This window comes from Coregonus clupeaformis, chromosome 26, assembly GCF_020615455.1.
Source record: "Coregonus clupeaformis isolate EN_2021a chromosome 26, ASM2061545v1, whole genome shotgun sequence".
NCBI classification, from domain to species: domain Eukaryota; kingdom Metazoa; phylum Chordata; class Actinopteri; order Salmoniformes; family Salmonidae; genus Coregonus; species Coregonus clupeaformis.
In genome coordinates, this window is record NC_059217.1 from 46,830,127 (window position 1) to 46,850,477 (window position 20,351).

The 20,351-nt window shown below is 45.0% G+C and overlaps 1 protein-coding gene across 1 annotated transcript in view; it reads right to left on the minus strand.

Annotated features, from left to right (window-relative positions):
* Nucleotides 1–613: 613 nt before the first annotated feature.
* Nucleotides 614–20,351, minus strand: part of LOC121540758 (patatin-like phospholipase domain-containing protein 2) — a 19,994-nt gene continuing 256 nt past the window's right edge. The window contains exons 1-9 of the mRNA XM_045207891.1: nucleotides 19,967–20,351; nucleotides 19,441–19,673; nucleotides 18,314–18,379; nucleotides 14,825–15,034; nucleotides 14,625–14,685; nucleotides 14,215–14,433; nucleotides 11,854–11,986; nucleotides 3,003–3,125; nucleotides 614–2,732 (exon numbers count right to left, since the gene is read on the minus strand). The exon at nucleotides 19,967–20,351 is cut by the window's right edge and continues 256 nt beyond it. Coding sequence (XP_045063826.1) covers nucleotides 2,360–2,732; nucleotides 3,003–3,125; nucleotides 11,854–11,986; nucleotides 14,215–14,433; nucleotides 14,625–14,685; nucleotides 14,825–15,034; nucleotides 18,314–18,379; nucleotides 19,441–19,673; nucleotides 19,967–20,153 — 1,605 coding nt within the window. The 5' untranslated portion in view covers nucleotides 20,154–20,351 and the 3' untranslated portion in view covers nucleotides 614–2,359. The remainder of the gene's footprint in view (nucleotides 2,733–3,002; nucleotides 3,126–11,853; nucleotides 11,987–14,214; nucleotides 14,434–14,624; nucleotides 14,686–14,824; nucleotides 15,035–18,313; nucleotides 18,380–19,440; nucleotides 19,674–19,966) is intronic.

The window sequence follows — 20,351 nt, forward strand, 5'->3', positions numbered from 1 at the left end:
AAATAAGTATTTGGTCAATAACAAAAGTTTCTCAATACTTAACAAGTTCAAACAGGTGCCATTAATACAGGTAACGAGTGGAGGACAGAGGAGCCTCTTAAAGAAGAAGTTACAGGTCTGTGAGAGCCAGAAATCTTGCTTGTTTGTAGGTGACCAAATACTTATTTTCCACCATAATTTGCAAATAAATTCATTAAAAATCCTACAATGTGATTTTCTGGAGAATTTTTTTTCTCATTTTGTCTGTCATAGTTGACGTGTACCTATGATGAAAATTACAGGCCTCTCTCATCTTTTCAAGTGGGAGAACTTGCACAATTGGTGGCTGACTAAATACTTTTTTCCCCCACTGTATTGTAATTTTACTCATATAAATATTGGCAAAACAAAACAAGTTGACCTATAAAAAGAAAAAGACAGAAACAGTAACAATTGGTTCAGAATGAATAGTACATTGGTTGGCACGTGCATTAAGTCCCTCATTGTCAGAATGAATAGTACATTGGTTGGCACGTGCATTAAGTCCCTCATTGTCAGAATGAATAGTACATTGGTTGGCACGTGCATTAAGTCCCTCATTGTCAGAATGAATAGTACATTGGTTGGCACGGCATTAAGTCCCTCATTGTCAGAATGAATAGTACATTGGTTGGCACGTGCTTTAAGTCCCTCATTGTCAGAATGAATAGTACATTGGTTGGCACGTGCATTAAGTCCCTCATTGTCAGAATGAATAGTACATTGGTTGGCACGTGCATTAAGTCCCTCATTGTCAGAATGAATAGTACATTGGTTGGCACGTGCATTAAGTCCCTCATTGTCAGAATGAATAGTACATTGGTTGGCACGTGCATTAAGTCCCTCATTGTCAGAATGAATAGTCCACCAGAACACAAACACTCTAAAAACAGTCCACCAGAACACAAATATTATACAGTTGGCTGTAAATAAGTGGTGATAAAATGAAACAAAATGGGAGATCCAATTTCCTCACTGATGAGCACTACCCTTTATGGCCCTGTCACAGTGTATTGATTATAGCTTAACGTTATATTACATAAAACATAAAACAATATAAAATACTGTTTGTTGGGCACTGTGTAATGATGAGCTGACGGGGCTTGTTATCAGAGCCAGAGGAGGGGTAACAACTCAACAAAAACAAGTAGACGTCATTCTAAGGTGCTGTCTGAGCAGACGAGATTATGCAGATCGGTGCAAGGTTCTTGAAGGTCCCTGGCCCTGTAGGTGCCTAGGCTAGGTATCAACAGTCTGTGATCCTAATAGAAAAGTGGGTTTGACTCAGTGTACTGAACGTGGGGTTGACTCAGTGTACTGAACGTGGGGTTGACTCAGTGTACTGAACGTGGGGTTGACTCAGTGTACTGAACGTGGGCATGACTCAGTGTACTGAACGTGGGTTTGGCTCAGTGTACTGAACGTGGGGTTTGGCTCAGTGTACTGAACGTGGGTTTGGCTCAGTGTACTGAACGTGGGGTTGACTCAGTGTACTGAACATGGGTTTGACTCAGTGTACTGAACGTGGGTTTGGCTCAGTGTACTGAATGTGGGTTTGACTCAGTGTACTGAACGTGGGTTTGGCTCAGTGTACTGAATGTGGGTTTGACTCAGTGTACTGAACGTGGGTTTGGCTCAGTGTACTGAATGTGGGTTTGACTCAGTGTACTGAACGTGGGGTTGGATAAAAGCGTCTGCTCAGTGGCATTGTTCTGAAGGATCATGCCATTTCACCATCTCCCCAATTACCCTCTGTACACGCCCTAATTTACCCTCTGGACACTCCCTAATTTACCCTCTGGACACTCCCTAATTTACCCTCTGGACACTCCCTAATTTACCCTCTGGACACTCCCTAATTTACCCTCTGGACACTCCCTAATTTACCCTCTGGACACTCCCTAATTTACCCTCTGGACACTCCCTAATTTACCCTCTGGACACGCCCTAATTTACCCTCTGGACACTCCCTAATTTACCCTCTGGACACTCCCTAATTTACCCTCTGGACACGCCCTAATTTACCCTCTGGACACTCCCTAATTTACCCTCTGGACACGCCCTAATTTACCCTCTGGACACTCCCTAATTTACCCTCTGGACACTCCCTAATTTACCCTCTGGACACGCCCTAATTTACCCTCTGGACACGCCCTAATTTACCCTCTGGACACTCCCTAATTTACCCTCTGGACACTCCCTAATTTACCCTCTGGACACGCCCTAATTTACCTTCTGGACACGCCCTAATTTACCCTCTGGACACGCCCTAATTTACCTTCTGGACACGCCCTATTTTACAGTCCACCCTAGTCCTTTTCATACAGGATACATTATAATATTAGAGTGAGGCTGGAGTAGAGTTGTGGTTTTCATTGAGCCTCCTCATCATCAGCCCCATCCCCTCTACCTCCTCTGGGTCTATGGTGGAGGCCATAGGGGCCAGGGCTGGTCCTGGTCCTTCTTCCCCAGCTCCGGTGGACCCTCCTGGGCCTGGGGTCCCTCCTGTGGTCCCCTCGGTGTAGAAGGAGCCCCGGAGGTCCAGGTTGACACAGAAGGAGCCCGGCAGCAGCTGCCTCTGGTATTGGTCCAGACGGCTGATAATATCCAGCACAGAGGAGCTGCCTCCACTAACCCAGCCAGGGAGCAGGCCGGCAGGGATGAGCTGGGCAGGCAGGGACTTGCAGTGACGTAGTTCCAACTGGTAGTAACATCTAAAGAGAGAGACTCATTAGATCATGAGACGTAAGGACTTCAGGTGAGAATGTGGGAGAACCACCGGTAGAGAGAGAGAGAGAGAGACATTCATCTCAGACGATGCTGAATTAAGAGTTTTCTCTGTTGTTTGTGTGCAAAATCGATAAAAAATTGATGAGAATGCCTCATGCCTGTCTGTCTGTTTCTGTCTGTCTGTCTGTCTGTCTGTCTGTCTGTTTCTGTCTGTCTGTCTGTCTGTCTGTCTGTCTGTCTGTATAATAACTTACTTTGCAGAGACGTGGTTGGAGACAGTCTTGGTGGCCCGGATCACAGCACACTGCAGCATCTTAACGACCTGCTCTCTGATCCATCCCACATCCTCCTGAACATCAGGCAGCCACTCTAACAGTCTGAGAGAAGAGACAGGGCATTAGTAATATATAATATATATTACAAAAATAAAGTGAATTGGATGGAAAATGGTGAAAAATGCACAACATTTTTCTTGAATCTTCAACATAGAAATGTTACCAAACATAACTTACACAAACTCGTTACAAATGATGGAGTCATCCACGATTCACCCAAATGATATTTTGAAAGAGGAAGCTAAATATTTTAAGCATATGTTTTCAGTCTCCTCCATTTCCACTCAATGATGTTAACTGTAAGGATTTATTTCCTAATAATAATAATAATAATAATAATAAAAATAATGTAAAATTAACCAATGTACAGAAAGACCTGTGTGAAGGCCAACTTACAGAAGAGGAACTTTTTGAGGCAATTCAATATTTTCAGTCTGTAAAAACCCCAGGGCTAGATGGTATACCAGTAGAGGTATATCAGACCTTTTTTTGGTGTACTCAAAGATCCATTATTAGCGTGTTTTAATTACTCCTATAAAAATGGTAGACTTTCAGGTACTCAACAAGAAGGTCTGATTTCATTACTACTAAAACAGGACCCAGGTGGTAAGTATAAAGATCCAGTCCCATAAAAAAAAAAAACTGGAGGCCTCTTACACTTCAATGTTGTGATGCGAAAATCCTGGCGAAATATATAGCACTCAGAATTAAAAAGGTTTTACCAGGTATTGTTCATCCTAATCAGACAGGTTTTTTTTTACATGGACGATACATTGGAGATAATATACGACAATTACTTGAAACAATTTAACATTATGAAACATCAAAGATACCAGGCTTGGTCTTCATAGCAGACTTTGAAAAGGCGTTTGATAAAGTACGACTAGAATATATATATAAATGCCTGGATTACTTTAATTCGGTGAATCTCTTATACAATGGGTTAAATTTATGTCCAGCAACCCCAGGTGTAAAATGGTTACTTCTCAGAAAGTATTGAGCTTTTAAGAGGAGTAAAACAAGGCTGTCCGTTGTCTCCCTATCTATTTATTATGGCCATTGAAATGCTAGCTATTAAAATTAGATCCAACAAGAACATCAAGGGGTTAGAAATCCAGGGGATGAAAACAAAAGTGTCAATGTACGCCGATGACTCAAGTTTTTTCTTAAGTCCGCAATCTGGATCCCTGAACGGTCTCACTGAAGATCTGGATCACTTTTCTAGCCTCTCCGGACTAAAACCTAATTATGACAAGTGTACCATATTAACGTATTGGGATTGTTAAAAGACACAGTGTTTACACTACCTTGTAGTTTACCAATAAAATGGACGGATGGTGAAGTAGACATACTTGGTATTCACATCTCAAAAAAATATAAATTAACTTAACACAATCAATTTCAATAGAAAGTTTGCAAAAAAAGATAAGATTCTGCAACCATGGAGAGGTAAATACTTGTCTATTTATGAAAAAATCACATTGATTAACTCTTTGGCCTATCGCAGTTTACTTACTTACTAATGGCACTGCCTACTCCAGACGACTTGTTTATTAAATCATATGAGAAAATAATATTTCCTTTTATTTGGAATGCTTAGCCCAACAAAACTAAACGTGCCTATTTATATAATGAATATGAGTTTGGGTGACTAAAATTATTAAATATTAAAGCTTTAAACCTCTCAATAAAAGCTTCACTCATACATAGTTATACTTAAACCCAAAATGGTTCTCCAGTAGATTATTAAGAAAGACTCATCCTTTGTTCAAAAATGGCCTTTTTGCCTTTATACAGATTACAACTTCTAATTTCCAACTAATTGAAAGTGAAATGTTGTTTAAAGTATCGCCCTTTCTTAAACAAGCCATACAAAGCTGGTTACAATTTCAATTTTATCCTCCAGAAAAGATAGAACAAATATTACAACAAATGTTATGGTTAAACTCAAATATACAGTGGCTTGCGAAAGTATTCACCCCCCCCTGGCATTTTTCCTATTTTGTTGCCTTACAACCTGGAATTAAAATTGATTTTTTGGCGGTTTGTATCATTTGATTTACACAACATGCCTACCACTTTGAAGATGCAAAATATGTTTTATTGTGAAACAAACAAGAAATAAGACAAAAAAACAGAAAACTTGAGCGTGCATAACTATTCACCCCCCCCAAAGTCAATACTTTGTAGAGCCACCAATTACAGCTGCATGTCTCTTGGGGTATGTCTCTACAAGCTTGGCACATCTAGCCACTGAGATTTTTGCGCATTCTTCAAGGCAAAACTGCTCCGTCCAAGTCTCAAATCTCTGGAAGACTGAAACAGGTTTCCCTCAAGAATTTCCCCGTATTTAGCTCCATCCATCATTCCTTCAATTCTGACCAGTTTCCCAGTCCCTGCCGATGAAAAACATCCCCACAGCACGATGCTGCCACCACCATGCTTCACTGTGGGTATGGTGTTCTCGGGGTGATGAGAGGTGTTGGGTTTGCGCCAGACATAGCGTTTTCCTTGATGGCCAAAAAGCTCAATTTGAGTCTCATCTGACCAGAGTACCTTCTTCCATATGTTTGGGGAATCTTCCACATGCCTTTTGGCACGGCCCTCTCTTGGCAGGTTTGTTGTTGTGCCATATTCTTTCCATCTTTCCATGGATTTAATGGTGCTCCGTGGGATGTTCAAAGTTTCTGATAGTTTTTTTATAACCCAATCCTGATCTGTACTTCTCCACAACTTTGTCCCTGACCTGTTTGGAGAGCTCCTTGGTCTTCATGGTGCCGCTTGCTTGGTGGTGCCCCTTGCTTAGTGGTGTTGCAGACTCTGGGGCCTTTCAGAACAGGTGTATATATACTGTGATCATGTGACAGATCATGTGACACATAGATTGCACACAGGCTGACTTTATTTAACTAATTATGTGACTTCTGAAGGTAATTGGTTGCACCAGAACTTATTTAGGGGCTTCATAGCAAAGTGGGTGAATACATATGCACGCACCACTTTTCCGTTATTTTTGAATTTTGAATTTTTTGAAACAAGTTATTTTTTTCATTTCACTTCACCAATTTGGACTATTTTGTGTATGTCCATTACATGAAATCCAAATAAAAATCAATTGAAATTACAGGTTGTAATGCAACAAAATAGGAAAAATGCCAAGGGGGATGAATACTTTTGCAAGGCACTGTACTGATTAATAAAAAAACATTCTTTATGGAAAAAATGTTTAAAATTGGTATTATATTTATTCATGATATTATGAATAGAAACGGTGGAGTTATGTCACATATGCAGCTATTGAAAATATATGGGAATGTCTGCTCAATCCAAACTTACAACCAACTGATTGCAGCATTACCACAAAAAATGGAGGAGGCAATTGGAAAAGGGAGAAGGTAGGGAACTTGTTTGTCTGCCATATATTAAAGATACAAATTGGCTGAAAGGAATTAGCATAAATATAAAAAATACCAGTTTCATTTGAGGATGGAAAATCGGACAGCTGCCCCATACAGGTTGCAAAATAAATGGGAAAAGATTTTCGACGTACCGATTCCACGGCACATGGTTTATGGACTGGTACAAAAAACAACACTTGATTCAACACTTCGAGTTTTTCTATTTAAATTATTATATACAATTCTTGCCACCAACAGAATGCTATATATATATGGGGCATACAACAATCTCAGCTCTGTAGATTTTGCTGTGAAGAGACAGAATCACTAGATCATTTATTCTGGTATTGCCCCCTATGTAGCTTGCTTCTGGTCACAGGTCCAGGAATGGTTAAAAAATCACAACATTCACTTAAAATTAACCTTACAAATAGCAGTGTTGGGCGATTTGGAAAGCCATAGTCAGTCAATAAATGATATAATAATACTTGTAGGAAGGTTTTCATCTTTAGCAAACAATCTGTGGATACTATACGATTAGAAAGGTTAAAAATGTATGTAAAACACCACAGCACAATTGAAAAATATATGGCACATGGAAACCAAACGAGGGTGGTCTATGGTGATTAGTGGGATGGGCTGAGACTGGCTGGGGGGTGAGATTAAATAACTTTTGTTTGGTAATGTATTATTGTTATGTGACTGCTTTATATAAAAGTACCATGATATATATATATATATATATATATATATATATATATATATACAGTGAGGGAAACAAGTATTTGATCCCCTGCTGATTTTGTACGTTTGCCCACTGACAAAGAAATGATCAGTCTATAATTTTAATGGTATGTTTATTTGAACAGTGAGAGACAGAATAACAACAACAAAATCCAGAAAAACGCATGTCAAAAATGTTATAAATTGATTTGCATTTTAATGAGGGAAATAAGTATTTGACCCCCTCTCAATCAGAAGATTTCTGTCTCCCAGGTGTCTTTTATACAGGTAACGAGCTGAGATTAGGAGCACACTCTTAAAGGGAGTGTTCCTAATCTCAGCTTGTTACCTGTATAAAAGACACCTGTCCACAGAAGCAATCAATCAATCAGAATCCAAACTCTCCACCATGGCCAAGACCAAAGAGCTTTCCAAGGATGTCAGGGACAAGATTGTAGACCTACACAAGGCTGGAATGGGCTACAAGACCATCGCCAAGCAGCTTGGTGAGAAGGTGACAACAGTTGGTGCGATTATTCGCAAATGGAAGAAACACAAAATAACTGTCAATCTCCCTCGGCCTGGGGCTCCATGCAAGATCTCACCTCGTGGAGTTGCAATGATCATGAGAACGGTGAGGAATCAGCCCAGAACTACACGGGAGGATATTGTCAATGATCTCAAGGCAGCTAGGACCATAGTCACCAAGAAAACAATTGGTAACACACTACGCCGTGAAGGAATGAAATCCTGCAGCGCCCGCAAGGTCCCCCTGCTCAAGAAAGCACATATACAGGCCTGTCTGAAGTTTGCCAATGAACATCTGAATGATTCAGAGGAGAACTGGGTGAAAGTGTTGTGGTCAGATGAGACCAAAATCGAGCTCTTTGCCATCAACTCAACTCGCCGTGTTTGGAGGAGGAGGAATGCTGCCTATGACCCCAAGAACACCATCCTCACCGTCAAACATGGAGGTGGAAACATTATGCTTTGGGGGTGTTTTTCTGCTAAGGTGACATGACAACTTCACCGCATCAAAGGGACGATGGACGGGGCCATGTACCGTCAAATCTTGGGTGAGAACCTCCTTCCCTCAGCCAGGGCATTGAAAATGGGTCATAGATGGGTATTCCAGCATGACAATGACCCAAAACACACAGCCAAGGCAACAAAGGAGTGGCTCAAGAAGAAGCATATTAAGTTCCTGGAGTGGCCTAGCCAGTCTCCAGACCTTAATCCCATAGAAAATCTGTGGAGGGAGCTAAAGGTTCGAGTTGCCAAACGCCAGCCTCGAAACCTTAATGACTTGGAGAAGATCTGCAAAGAGGAGTGGGACAAAATCCCTCCTGAGATGTGTGCAAACCTGGTGGCCAACTACAAGAAACGTCTGACCTCTGTGATTGCCAACAAGGGTTTTGCCACCAAGTACTAAGTCATATTTTGCAGAGGGGTCAAATACTTATTTCCCTCATTAAAATGCAAATCAATTTATAACATTTTTGACATGCATTTTTCAGGATTTCTTTGTTGTTATTCTGTCTCTCACTGTTCAAATAAACCTACCATTAAAATTATAGACTGATCATTTCTTTGTCAGTGGGCAAACGTACAAAATCAGCAGGGGATCAAATCTTTTTTTCCCTCACTGTATATATATATATATATATACATATAGATATATAATATATGATCATACAGTCAAACTGGCATTAGTCATGACAGTCAACAACACAGCACGACCAACACAGCACGACCAACACAGCACGACCAACACAGCACGACCAACACAGCACGACCAACACAGCACGACCAACACAGCATGCAATGGAAAACAACATGAGTGTTTGTTATGTACTAAGTTCAGGTAGGCTCTCCTTGTTTTTTATCATTTAGTGAACCGGACCCAGACATTCACTATGACAGACAACCAGACCACACCCTCTGTATCTTTCTGCATTGACGGTAAAGGTGAAAGTCCGGTCGTTTCTAAACTGAGATAAAGAAAGTGATACAAGGTACAGAAATATAACAGGAGCGTAGCCAACCCAGAGCAGGAGTTAGCAGTTCCCTGTGGCTATGTCCCTGACATTATTTCAGTCCTCTAAGTGTTTGTGGTCCTGCGTGCGAAACGCCAGCAACACAGTTTGATCTGAGTGACTTTAGTACACTTACCTAACAGTCATAGACAGACTCCAGAGGGAGGGTGTAGGGTCTAGTCTTACCTAACAGTCATAGACAGACTCCAGAGGGAGGGTGTAGGGTGTAGTCTTACCTAACAGTCATAGACAGACTCCAGGGGGAGGGTGTAGGGTCTAGTCTTACCTAACAGTCATAGACAGACTCCAGAGGGAGGGTATAGGGTGTAGTCTTACCTAACAGTCATAGACAGACTCCAGAGGGAGGGTGTAGGGTCTAGTCTTACCTAACAGTCATAGACAGACTCCAGAGGGAGGGTATAGGGTGTAGTCTTACCTAACAGTCATAGACAGACTCCAGGGGGAGGGTGTAGGGTCTAGTCTTACCTAACAGTCATAGACAGACTCCAGAGGGAGGGTATAGGGTGTAGTCTTACCTAACAGTCATAGACAGACTCCAGAGGGGAGGGTGTAGGGTCTAGTCTTACCTAACAGTCATAGACAGACTCCAGAGGGAGGGTATAGGGTGTAGTCTTACCTAACAGTCATAGACAGACTCCAGAGGGAGGGTGTAGGGTCTAGTCTTACCTAACAGTCATAGACAGACTCCAGAGGGAGGGTGTAGGGTCTAGTCTTACCTAACAGTCATAGACAGACTCCAGAGGGAGGGTGTAGGGTGTAGTCTTACCTAACAGTCATAGACAGACTCCAGGGGGAGGGTGTAGGGTCTAGTCTTACCTAACAGTCATAGACAGACTCCAGAGGGAGGGTGTAGGGTGTAGTCTTACCTAACAGTCATAGACAGACTCCAGAGGGAGGGTGTAGGGTCTAGTCTTACCTAACAGTCATAGACAGACTCCAGAGGGAGGGTATAGGGTGTAGTCTTACCTAACAGTCATAGACAGACTCCAGAGGGAGGGTGTAGGGTCTAGTCTTCCTAACAGTCATAGACAGACTCCAGAGGGAGGGTGTAGGGTGTAGTCTTACCTAACAGTCATAGACAGACTCCAGAGGGAGGGTGTAGGGTCTAGTCTTACCTAACAGTCATAGACAGACTCCAGAGGGAGGGTGTAGGGTGTAGTCTTACCTAACAGTCATAGACAGACTCCAGGGGGAGGGTGTAGGGTGTAGGGTCTAGTCTTACCTAACAGTCATAGACAGACTCCAGAGGGAGGGTGTAGGGTCTAGTCTTACCTAACAGTCATAGACAGACTCCAGGGGGAGGGTGTAGGGTGTAGGGTCTAGTCTTACCTAACAGTCATAGACAGACTCCAGAGGGAGGGTGTAGGGTCTAGTCTTACCTAACAGTCATAGACAGACTCCAGGGGGAGGGTGTAGGGTGTAGGGTCTAGTCTTACCTAACAGTCATAGACAGACTCCAGAGGGAGGGTGTAGGGTCTAGTCTTACCTAACAGTCATAGACAGACTCCAGAGGGAGGGTATAGGGTGTAGGGTCTAGTCTTACCTAACAGTCATAGACAGACTCCAGAGGGAGGGTATAGGGTGTAGGGTCTAGTCTTACCTAACAGTCATAGACAGACTCCAGAGGGAGGGTATAGGGTGTAGGGTCTAGTCTTACCTAACAGCCATAGACAGACTCCAGAGGGAGGGTATAGGGTGTAGGGTCTAGTCTTACCTAACAGTCATAGACAGACTCCAGAGGGAGGGTGTAGGGTCTAGTCTTACCTAACAGTCATAGACAGACTCCAGGGGGAGGGTGTAGGATGTAGGGTCTAGTCTTACCTAACAGTCATAGACAGACTCCAGAGGGAGGGTGTAGGGTCTAGTCTTACCTAACAGTCATAGACAGACTCCAGAGGGAGGGTATAGGGTGTAGGGTCTAGTCTTACCTAACAGTCATAGACAGACTCCAGAGGGAGGGTGTAGGGTCTAGTCTTACCTAACAGTCATAGACAGACTCCAGAGGGAGGGTGTAGGGTCTAGTCTTACCTAACAGCCATAGACAGACTCCAGAGGGAGGGTATAGGGTGTAGGGTCTAGTCTTACCTAACAGTCATAGACAGACTCCAGGGGGAGGGTATAGGGTGTAGGGTCTAGTCTTACCTAACAGCCATAGACAGACTCCAGAGGGAGGGTGTAGGGTCTAGTCTTACCTAACAGTCATAGACAGACTCCAGAGGGAGGGTGTAGGGTCTAGTCTTACCTAACAGTCATAGACAGACTCCAGGGGGAGGGTATAGGGTGTAGGGTCTAGTCTTACCTAACAGCCATAGACAGACTCCAGAGGGAGGGTATAGGGTGTAGGGTCTAGTCTTACCTAACAGTCATAGACAGACTCCAGGGGGAGGGTATAGGGTGTAGGGTCTAGTCTTACCTAACAGTCATAGACAGAGCAGACTCCAGGGGGAGGGTGTAGGGTCTAGTCTTACCTAACAGTCATGGACAGAGCAGACTCCAGAGGGAGGGTGTAGGGTGTAGGGTCTAGTCTTACCTAACAGTCATGGACAGAGCAGACTCCAGGGGGAGGGTATAGGGTGTAGGGTCTAGTCTTACCTAACAGTCATGGACAGAGCAGACTCCAGGGGGAGGGTATAGGGAAGCATCATAGCTGTCGCCATCCTGACTGGCAGCAGGTTGCTTAGCGACTGGCCCAGACTGTATCTCTCCTTGCAGGCTTCCACCAGAGCTACAGAGAGAGACAGAGAGAAGAGAGAACACTTAGAACACTCTAGAACCAGAGCTACAGAGAGAGACAGAGAGAAGAGAGAACACTTAGAACACTCTAGAACCAGAGCTACAGAGAGAGACAGAGAGAAGAGAGAACACTTAGAACACTCTAGAACCAGAGCTACAGAGAGAGACAGAGAGAAGAGAGAACACTTAGAACACTCTAGAACCAGAGCTACAGAGAGAGACAGAGAGAAGAGAGAACACGTAGAACACTCTAGAACCAGAGCTACAGAGAGAGACAGAGAGAAGAGAGAACACTTAGAACACTCTAGAACCAGAGCTACAGAGAGAGACAGAGAGAAGAGAGAACACGTAGAACACTCTAGAACCAGAGCTACAGAGAGAAGAACCAGAGAGACAGAGAGAAGAGAGAACACTTAGAACACTCTAGAACCAGAGCTACAGAGAGAGACAGAGAGAAGAGAGAACACTTAGAACACTCTAGAACCAGAGCTACAGAGAGAGACAGAGAGAAGAGAGAACACGTAGAACACTCTAGAACCAGAGAAGAGAGAACAATTAGAACACTCCAAACTTTCCCTGAATACACAGTACTCTACAATACACCACCAGATCTACAGAGACAGAGAGAGAACAACTCACTCACTGAAAACATTACCACCTACAGAGGGAGACAGAGAGAGAACAACTCACTCACTGAAAACATTACCACCTACAGAGGGAGACAGAGAAGAACAACTCACTCACTGAAAACATTACCACCTACAGAGGGAGACAGAGAGAGAACAACTCACTCACTGAAAACATTACCACCTACAGAGGGAGACAGAGAGAGAACAACTCACTCACTGAAAACATTACCACCTACAGAGGGAGACAGAGAGAGAACAACTCACTCACTGAAAACATTACCACCTACAGAGGGAGACAGAGAGAGAACAACTCACTCACTGAAAACATTACCACCTACAGAGGGAACAGAGAGAGAACAACTCACTCACTGAAAACATTACCACCTACAGAGGGAGACAGAGAGAGAACAACTCACTCACTGAAAACATTACCACCTACAGAGGGAGACAGAGAGAGAACAACTCACTCACTGAAAACATTACCACCTACAGAGGGAGACAGAGAGAGAACAACTCACTCACTGAAAACATTACTGACTGACTGGCTGGCTGACTGACTGACTGACTGACTGGCTGACTGGATGACTGGCTGGCTGACTGACTGGATGACTGGCTGGCTGACTGGCTGGCTGACTGGCTGGCTGACTGGCTGGCTGACTGACTGGATGACTGGCTGGCTGACTGACTGGATGACTGGCTGGCTGACTGACTGACTGGCTGACTGGTTGACTGACTGACTGGCTGACTGGTTGACTGACTGGCTGGCTGGCTGGCTGGCTGGCTGGCTGGCTGGCTGGCTGACTGGCTGGCTGGCTGGCTGACTGGCTGGCTGACTGGCTGGCTGGCTGACTGACTGGCTGACTGACTGACTGACTGACTGACTGGCTGGCTGACTGGCTGGCTGGCTGGCTGACTGGCTGGCTGACTGGCTGGCTGACTGGCTGACTGACTGGCTGACTGGCTGGCTGGCTGGCTGGCTGGCTGGCTGACTGGCTGGCTGACTGGCTGGCTGGCTGGCTGGCTGGCTGGCTGGCTGGCTGACTGGCTGGCTGGCTGGCTGGCTGGCTGGCTGGCTGGCTGGCTGGCTGACTGACTGACTGACTGGCTGGCTGACTGGCTGGCTGGCTGACTGACTGACTGACTGACTGACTGACTGACTGGCTGGCTGACTGACTGACTGGCTGGCTGACTGGCTGACTGGCTGGCTGGCTGGCTGGCTGGCTGACTTACTCTCTCACATTGTAACATCCTGTAAGCGAGGCCAGCGCTACACAGTGGATCCCCTGGCCTAAAGCTACAACTAAAGTAGAAACAAGTGCAGGCAATCTAGTTGTTCTGGTTTTTCTCTAGACCAGTCTCTGGTTGATTGGATATTTGTCAGTCGTCTCTGGCTTTTCTGAGACATGCTCTGGAGACTGGGCTTGAGAAAGGCCTTTTGCTGAAAAGTTGCCATCTCCCCTGATCATGTTCTATATCCATGACAACAATAAATCACTCATATTTAGCTGTGTTTGTCTTGGTTTTACACTGTCCTTGTTTGTTTTCAAAGGCGCTTAAATACAATGTATTATTTTGGTGCTGTCTATCCTACCTTTGTGTAGTCTGGGTGGCAGGTGCTCAAAGATGTGATCCTCGACGTTGGATTTGGACTCGGAGGGGGCTACCGCTGACCCTTTCTCGCCGGGTCGGAACTCATTCTCCACATGATGCTCCCCGTGTTCTGCATCGTCATCATCCTCCATGACATCATCTTCCTCATCCTCAACGTCGGCTATCAGAGGTCTGTGGGGTCCTGTGTGATTCAACAGTCCTGAAACACACAGTCAAACACACACACATGACCAAGACAGCCAAACCATACACAGTCTATCTCTTTGGTTGGACATTTGTCAGTCATTTCAAGTACCTTTCTGACAATTCATTCCCACTCGTAGAACTACTCTATACCAAGCCTGATCTAATATAGAGTCATATAATAGAACTACTAGAATGGTGTCTTACCGTTAATCTTTAGAAAGTGAAGAGCATCTTTGTACCCCTGTTTACACATGGCCTTCATAACCTGAAACAAACAAACACAGACAGACAGACACATTAGATATCTTCCCCGAGACACATTCAGAGTCCCATGTCCATCTGTCTGCCTGGTGGTTCTGTAGAGGTTGGTTTAGTGTAAACTGGATGGAGGTGTTGGTGTGTACCTGTGGATCGGGCGGGAACAGAGCTCTGGACACTCTGTAGAGGTTGGTGAGTGTAAACTGGATGGAGGTGTTGGTGAAACGTAGTTCATGCATGTTGGTGGATCTATCTCTAGGACAGATGTCACTCTCTCCAGAGAATGGAGACACAGTGATGGTGTTCTTCAGCTCATACTGTGGCAGATTATCACTGATGCCACCGTCCACGTAACGCTGGGGGTAGGAGGGGAGGGAGGGAGGGAGTGAGGGAGGGAGGGAGGGAGGGAGGGAGGGAGGGAGGGAGGGAGGGAGGGAGGGAGGGAGGGAGGGAGGGAGGGAGGGAGGGAGGGAGGGAGGGAGGGAGGGAGGGAGGGAGGGAGAGTTAGACAGAGAGATAACTAAATACCAACCATTTTGAGTCAGTTGCAATGTTGCTACATAGAGAGACAATATATTATAAGCTTTATAATAACACAATATAAAGACTTACGCAAGTTATCAAGCATTATCTTGGCATGCTTTAAGTAAATACCCTGTAGGGTAAAAGTGTGGAAACTGACGGGGGGCATGGGATGTGTTTTATGTCTGTTGATAGTTTTATAGTGACGTCAGGTCCAGTGTCCAGACATTCAGAGGACAGGAGAGGACAACCTTGAGAGAGGTAGCCTGGCGTGTCTCAATAATAGATCCTAGAAAAGCCCTGTACCAAACTGAGAGATGGCGCAGTTCTAGAAAAGCCCTGTACCAAACTGAGAGGTGGTCCAGTCCTAGAAAAGCCCTGTACAAAACTGAGAGATGGAGCAGTCCTAGAAAAGCCCTGTACCAAACTGAGAGATGGCGCAGTCCTAGAAAAGCCCTGTACCAAACTGAGAGATGGCGCAGTCCTAGAAAAGCCCTGTACCAAACTGAGAGATGGCGCAGTCCTAGAAAAGCCCTGTACCAAACTGAGAGATGGCGCAGTCCTAGAAAAGCCCTGTACCAAACTGAGAGATGGCGCAGTCCTAGAAAAGCCCTGTACCAAACTGAGAGATGGTGCAGTCCTAGAAAAGCCCTGTACCAAACTGAGAGATGGCGCAGTCCTAGAAAAGCCCTGTACCAAACTGAGAGATGGCGCAGTCCTAGAAAAGCCCTGTACCAAACTGAGAGGTGGTCCAGTCCTAGAAAAGCCCTGTACCAAACTGAGAGGTGGTCCAGTCCTAGAAAAGCCCTGTACCAAACTGAGAGGTGGTCCAGTCCTAGAAAAGCCCTGTACCAAACTGAGAGGTGGTCCAGTCCTAGAAAAGCCCTGTACCAAACTGAGAGGTGGTGCAGTCCTAGAAAAGCCCTGTACCAAACTGAGAGGTGGTCCAGTCCTAGAAAAGCCCTGTACCAAACTGAGAGGTGGTCCAGTCCAGCTCCACAAATACTATCTTCCCCTCATGACAGCTAATTCTGAACTAATATGAACTCCAATACATATGGGTACTTAACTTGTTATATAAACCTGTTATGTGCTACTTGTCTATAACAACATGTTTTGCACTGATTATAAAAGTATAAAAGTGTCTGCTAAATGACTAAAATGTCATGTAAAATGTAGGTGACTTTCTCACTTATCATTGTCAGAAAGCAAAAATCATGAATGTGGTACTGTGCCTCTATATTTCCCACATTGAACGTGAGACACGTGTGGTTGTGTGTCATTCAACAGAGTCTGAAAGGCTGGAAAGAAATTAAACAAATATTCCAGAGAAGGTGAAAGAGAGGGATCCACCCAGAGAGAGACGGAGGATAGAAGGTGAAAGAGAGGGATCCACCCAGAGAGAGGATAGAAGGTGAAAGAGAGGGATCCACCCAGAGAGAGACGGAGGATAGAAGGTGAAAGAGAGGGATCCACCCAGAGAGAGACGGAGGATAGAAGGTGAAAGAGAGGGATCCACCCAGAGAGAGACGGAGGATAGAAGGTGAAAGAGAGGGATCCACCCAGGGAGAGACGGAGGATAGAAGGTGAAAGAGAGGGATCCACCCTGAGGGAGGATAGAAGGTGAAAGAGAGGGATCCACCCAGAGAGAGACGGAGGATAGAAGGTGAAAGAGAGGGATCCACCCAGAGAGAGGATAGAAGGTGAAAGAGAGGGATCCACCCAGAGAGAGGATAGAAGGTGAAAGAGAGGGATCCACCCAGAGGGAGGATAGAAGGTGAAAGAGAGGGATCCACCCAGAGAGAGGATAGAAGGTGAAAGAGAGGGATCCACCCAGAGAGAGACGGAGGATAGAAGGTGAAAGAGAGGGATCCACCCAGAGAGAGGATAGAAGGTGAAAGAGAGGGATCCACCCAGAGAGAGGATAGAAGGTGAAAGAGAGGGATCCACCCAGAGAGAGGATAGAAGGTGAAAGAGAGGGATCCACCCAGAGAGAGACGGAGGATAGAAGGTGAAAGAGAGGGATCCACCCAGAGAGAGACGGAGGATAGAAGGTGAAAGAGAGGGATCCACCCAGAGAGAGGATAGAAGGTGAAAGAGAGGGATCCACCCAGAGGGAGGATAGAAGGTGAAAGAGAGGGATCCACCCAGAGAGAGGATAGAAGGTGAAAGAGAGGGATCCACCCAGAGAGAGACTGAGGAAAGAAGGTGAAAGAGAGGGATCCACCCAGAGAGAGGATAGAAGGTGAAGAGAGGGATCCACCCAGAGACAGGATAGAAGGTGAAAGAGAGGGATCCACCCAGAGAGAGGATAGAAGGTGAAAGAGAGGGATCCACCCAGAGAGAGGATAGAAGGTGAAAGAGAGGGATCCACCCAGAAGGAGGATAGAAGGTGAAAGAGAGGGATCCACCCAGAAGGAGGATAGAAGGTGAAAGAGAGGGATCCACCCAGGGAGAGACAGAGGATAGAAGGTGAAAGAGAGGGATCCACCCAGAGAGAGACGGAGGATAGAAGGTGAAAGAGAGGGATCCACCCAGGGAGAGGATAGAAGGTGAAAGAGAGGGATCCACCCAGGGAGAGACGGAGGATAGAAGGTGAAAGAGAGGGATCCACCCAGAGAGAGACGGAGGATAGAAGGTGAAAGAGAGGGATCCACCCAGGGAGAGACAGAGGATAGAAGGTGAAAGAGAGGGATCCACCCAGAGAGAGACGGAGGATAGAAGGTGAAAGAGAGGGATCCACCCAGGGAGAGAGGGCGGATAGAAGAGGAGAACACTGAGTGTCCCTGAGCCAAGAACAACGACAACAACAACAATACAAGGAAACTATAGCCAGGGAACAGGATTAAAGGTCAATAGGCTGTGCGGACCAATTTTGTAGGGGTTGATACATTTTTCATTTGGGCAAATCAAGTCTGACGTTTTAAAGTGGAAATTACTAACTTTAGAAGCCTTTTAAACCTTGAATACACTACAAGTTTGCAAATTCTCAGCAACAAAAGAGTGATCAAATTAAGATCCATCTGTTTGTTTTGAAATTGTGGTAAGTATATCCTCTTTGAATGTTGGCTAATCACACACACGCTGAATGATTAGAAGCTAGTTGTACTCACCACACCCTGCAGCGTAGGGGGGATCAGTCCACAGTACACTGGGATATAGGCGCTACAGACACAGGCCTGGATCAGAACACAACACATTATGATGAGTCCACAGTACACAGGCCTGGATCAGAACACAACACATTATGATGAGTACACAGTACACAGGCCTGGATCAGAACACAGCACATTATGATGAGTACACAGTACACAGGCCTGGATCAGAACACAGCACATTATGATGAGTACACAGTACACAGGCCTGGATCAGAACACAGCACATTATTATGAGTCCACAGTACACAGACACAGGCCTGGATTAGAACAGACAACACACATTATTATCGTTAGACAACATCGCAACAACACAAATTAGCGTGTGTGTGTGTGTGTATAACCGAGTAACACACTCTCATTCTGACATGAACTCAACAGGTCTGGATCCCAGTACTGTGTGTGCCTCGGACTCTCTCACTAGTTATGGCAGTTGATGTTTTGGAGTCTTAGTACAGTTATCTATCAGACAGGTCAGAATGAGTGTTTGTTCAGGTCAACGTCTGAGTTTATGGGATATGCCCACCGGTATGTAACTAATAGCTATGTGTCTCAGTATTCATGCCTATCAGTTTCAGTTAATAAAATAGCCTACTTTGGCAGCGAGTCACTATTTGAGACACTCACCCGCTCTAGTCAATGAGTCAGCAGGAGTAGCCTATTTCTGCAAGTCAATGTCTGGGTTTATGGTTATGAGATGAGATCATTGATGTATGTGTCTCAGTATTCATTTGAGACAGGTTCTATATAATGATATCCTCATTTGTATATTGAAACGTTGTGTGTTTTTTGGGGGGCACTAATAAAGGACTAAGGAGCAGCTAGGCTACATCCCGAGGGTGGACCCCTCATTTCCTTATCTACGTCAGATACTTTGTCACAGGGTTGGGGTCAATTCCATTTACATTTCAATTCCAGTCAATTCAGGATGTACGTTGAAATTCCAATTCCGATTCCCTTCAATTAGGCACATTTTGAATCAGAATTCTAATTTGGTTTACTTTCTGAATTGACTGGAGTTTAAATGGAATTGACCTCAACCCTGCTTGGTCAGCAAGTCAGTGTTTGAGGTACGAGACCATCACCTGCACCAGCTCCTCCTTGCTGTTAAAGTGGGACACCAAGACGTTCTCTCCGTCAGTCACCCTGGTCAGTGATATGCCCAGCCTCCCAGTCGCGCGGTGGTGAGCATCGGGTGGCAGGGTTTTATACAGCATGTTACGCATGATCTTCACCAGGTTGAAGGAGGGGTGCATAGGCCCCAGGAAACGCTTCCGGGCATCCTTGGCCACATCAATGATGTTGGCACCTGCCTCGCCTGATGAGGAATCAAGAAGGGACAGAATCGTGTTAATGTCAGAGCTGGTCTATCGTTATAACGTGGTGACATTATAACGGGCATTGCTATTGCTGGCAATTGGAAAAAAGACATAATGTGTACTCATTTCAGAAGGATAATGTCAAGGAAAACAGGATGGGTAAGAGCATACAATTATCATACAGACAGTGCACAGGCAGGGCAAGGGACACAGCAAAGCCAGACTAGAAACTGACACACACACAGTGTCGAATTACTATGCGATAAGTGGAGGAAAGTTCAGCACTGCCTACCTAAACACGCTCCGCTGACCAGCGCAGAGGCGGTGAGCGCCCCAGCCGATGCCCCGTAGATGTGCCGGGCATTATGCACTAGAAACGGACACTGTTCCAGTAGACAGCTCGCTACACCGATATGATAGATCCCTAAGAAACCGCAACCTGCAAAGGAAATGTTCCATGTCGAATCTAGAGGAAACATAACTACTGAGGAAAATAATGCCTCTCAAACTCAAACAGAAAGCTCTGTAAAAGTTCACAGCTGTCGAGTTGGTTAACTACCTAACTAGCTGAAGTACTGGTAATACCACGGTCTTAAGCGTCCAAAATGTGTGGAAAAATATCAGCTATTGGTAACGGTCGTTCCCTTGCCGTCCATTGTATTGCAAACCGATCTGTG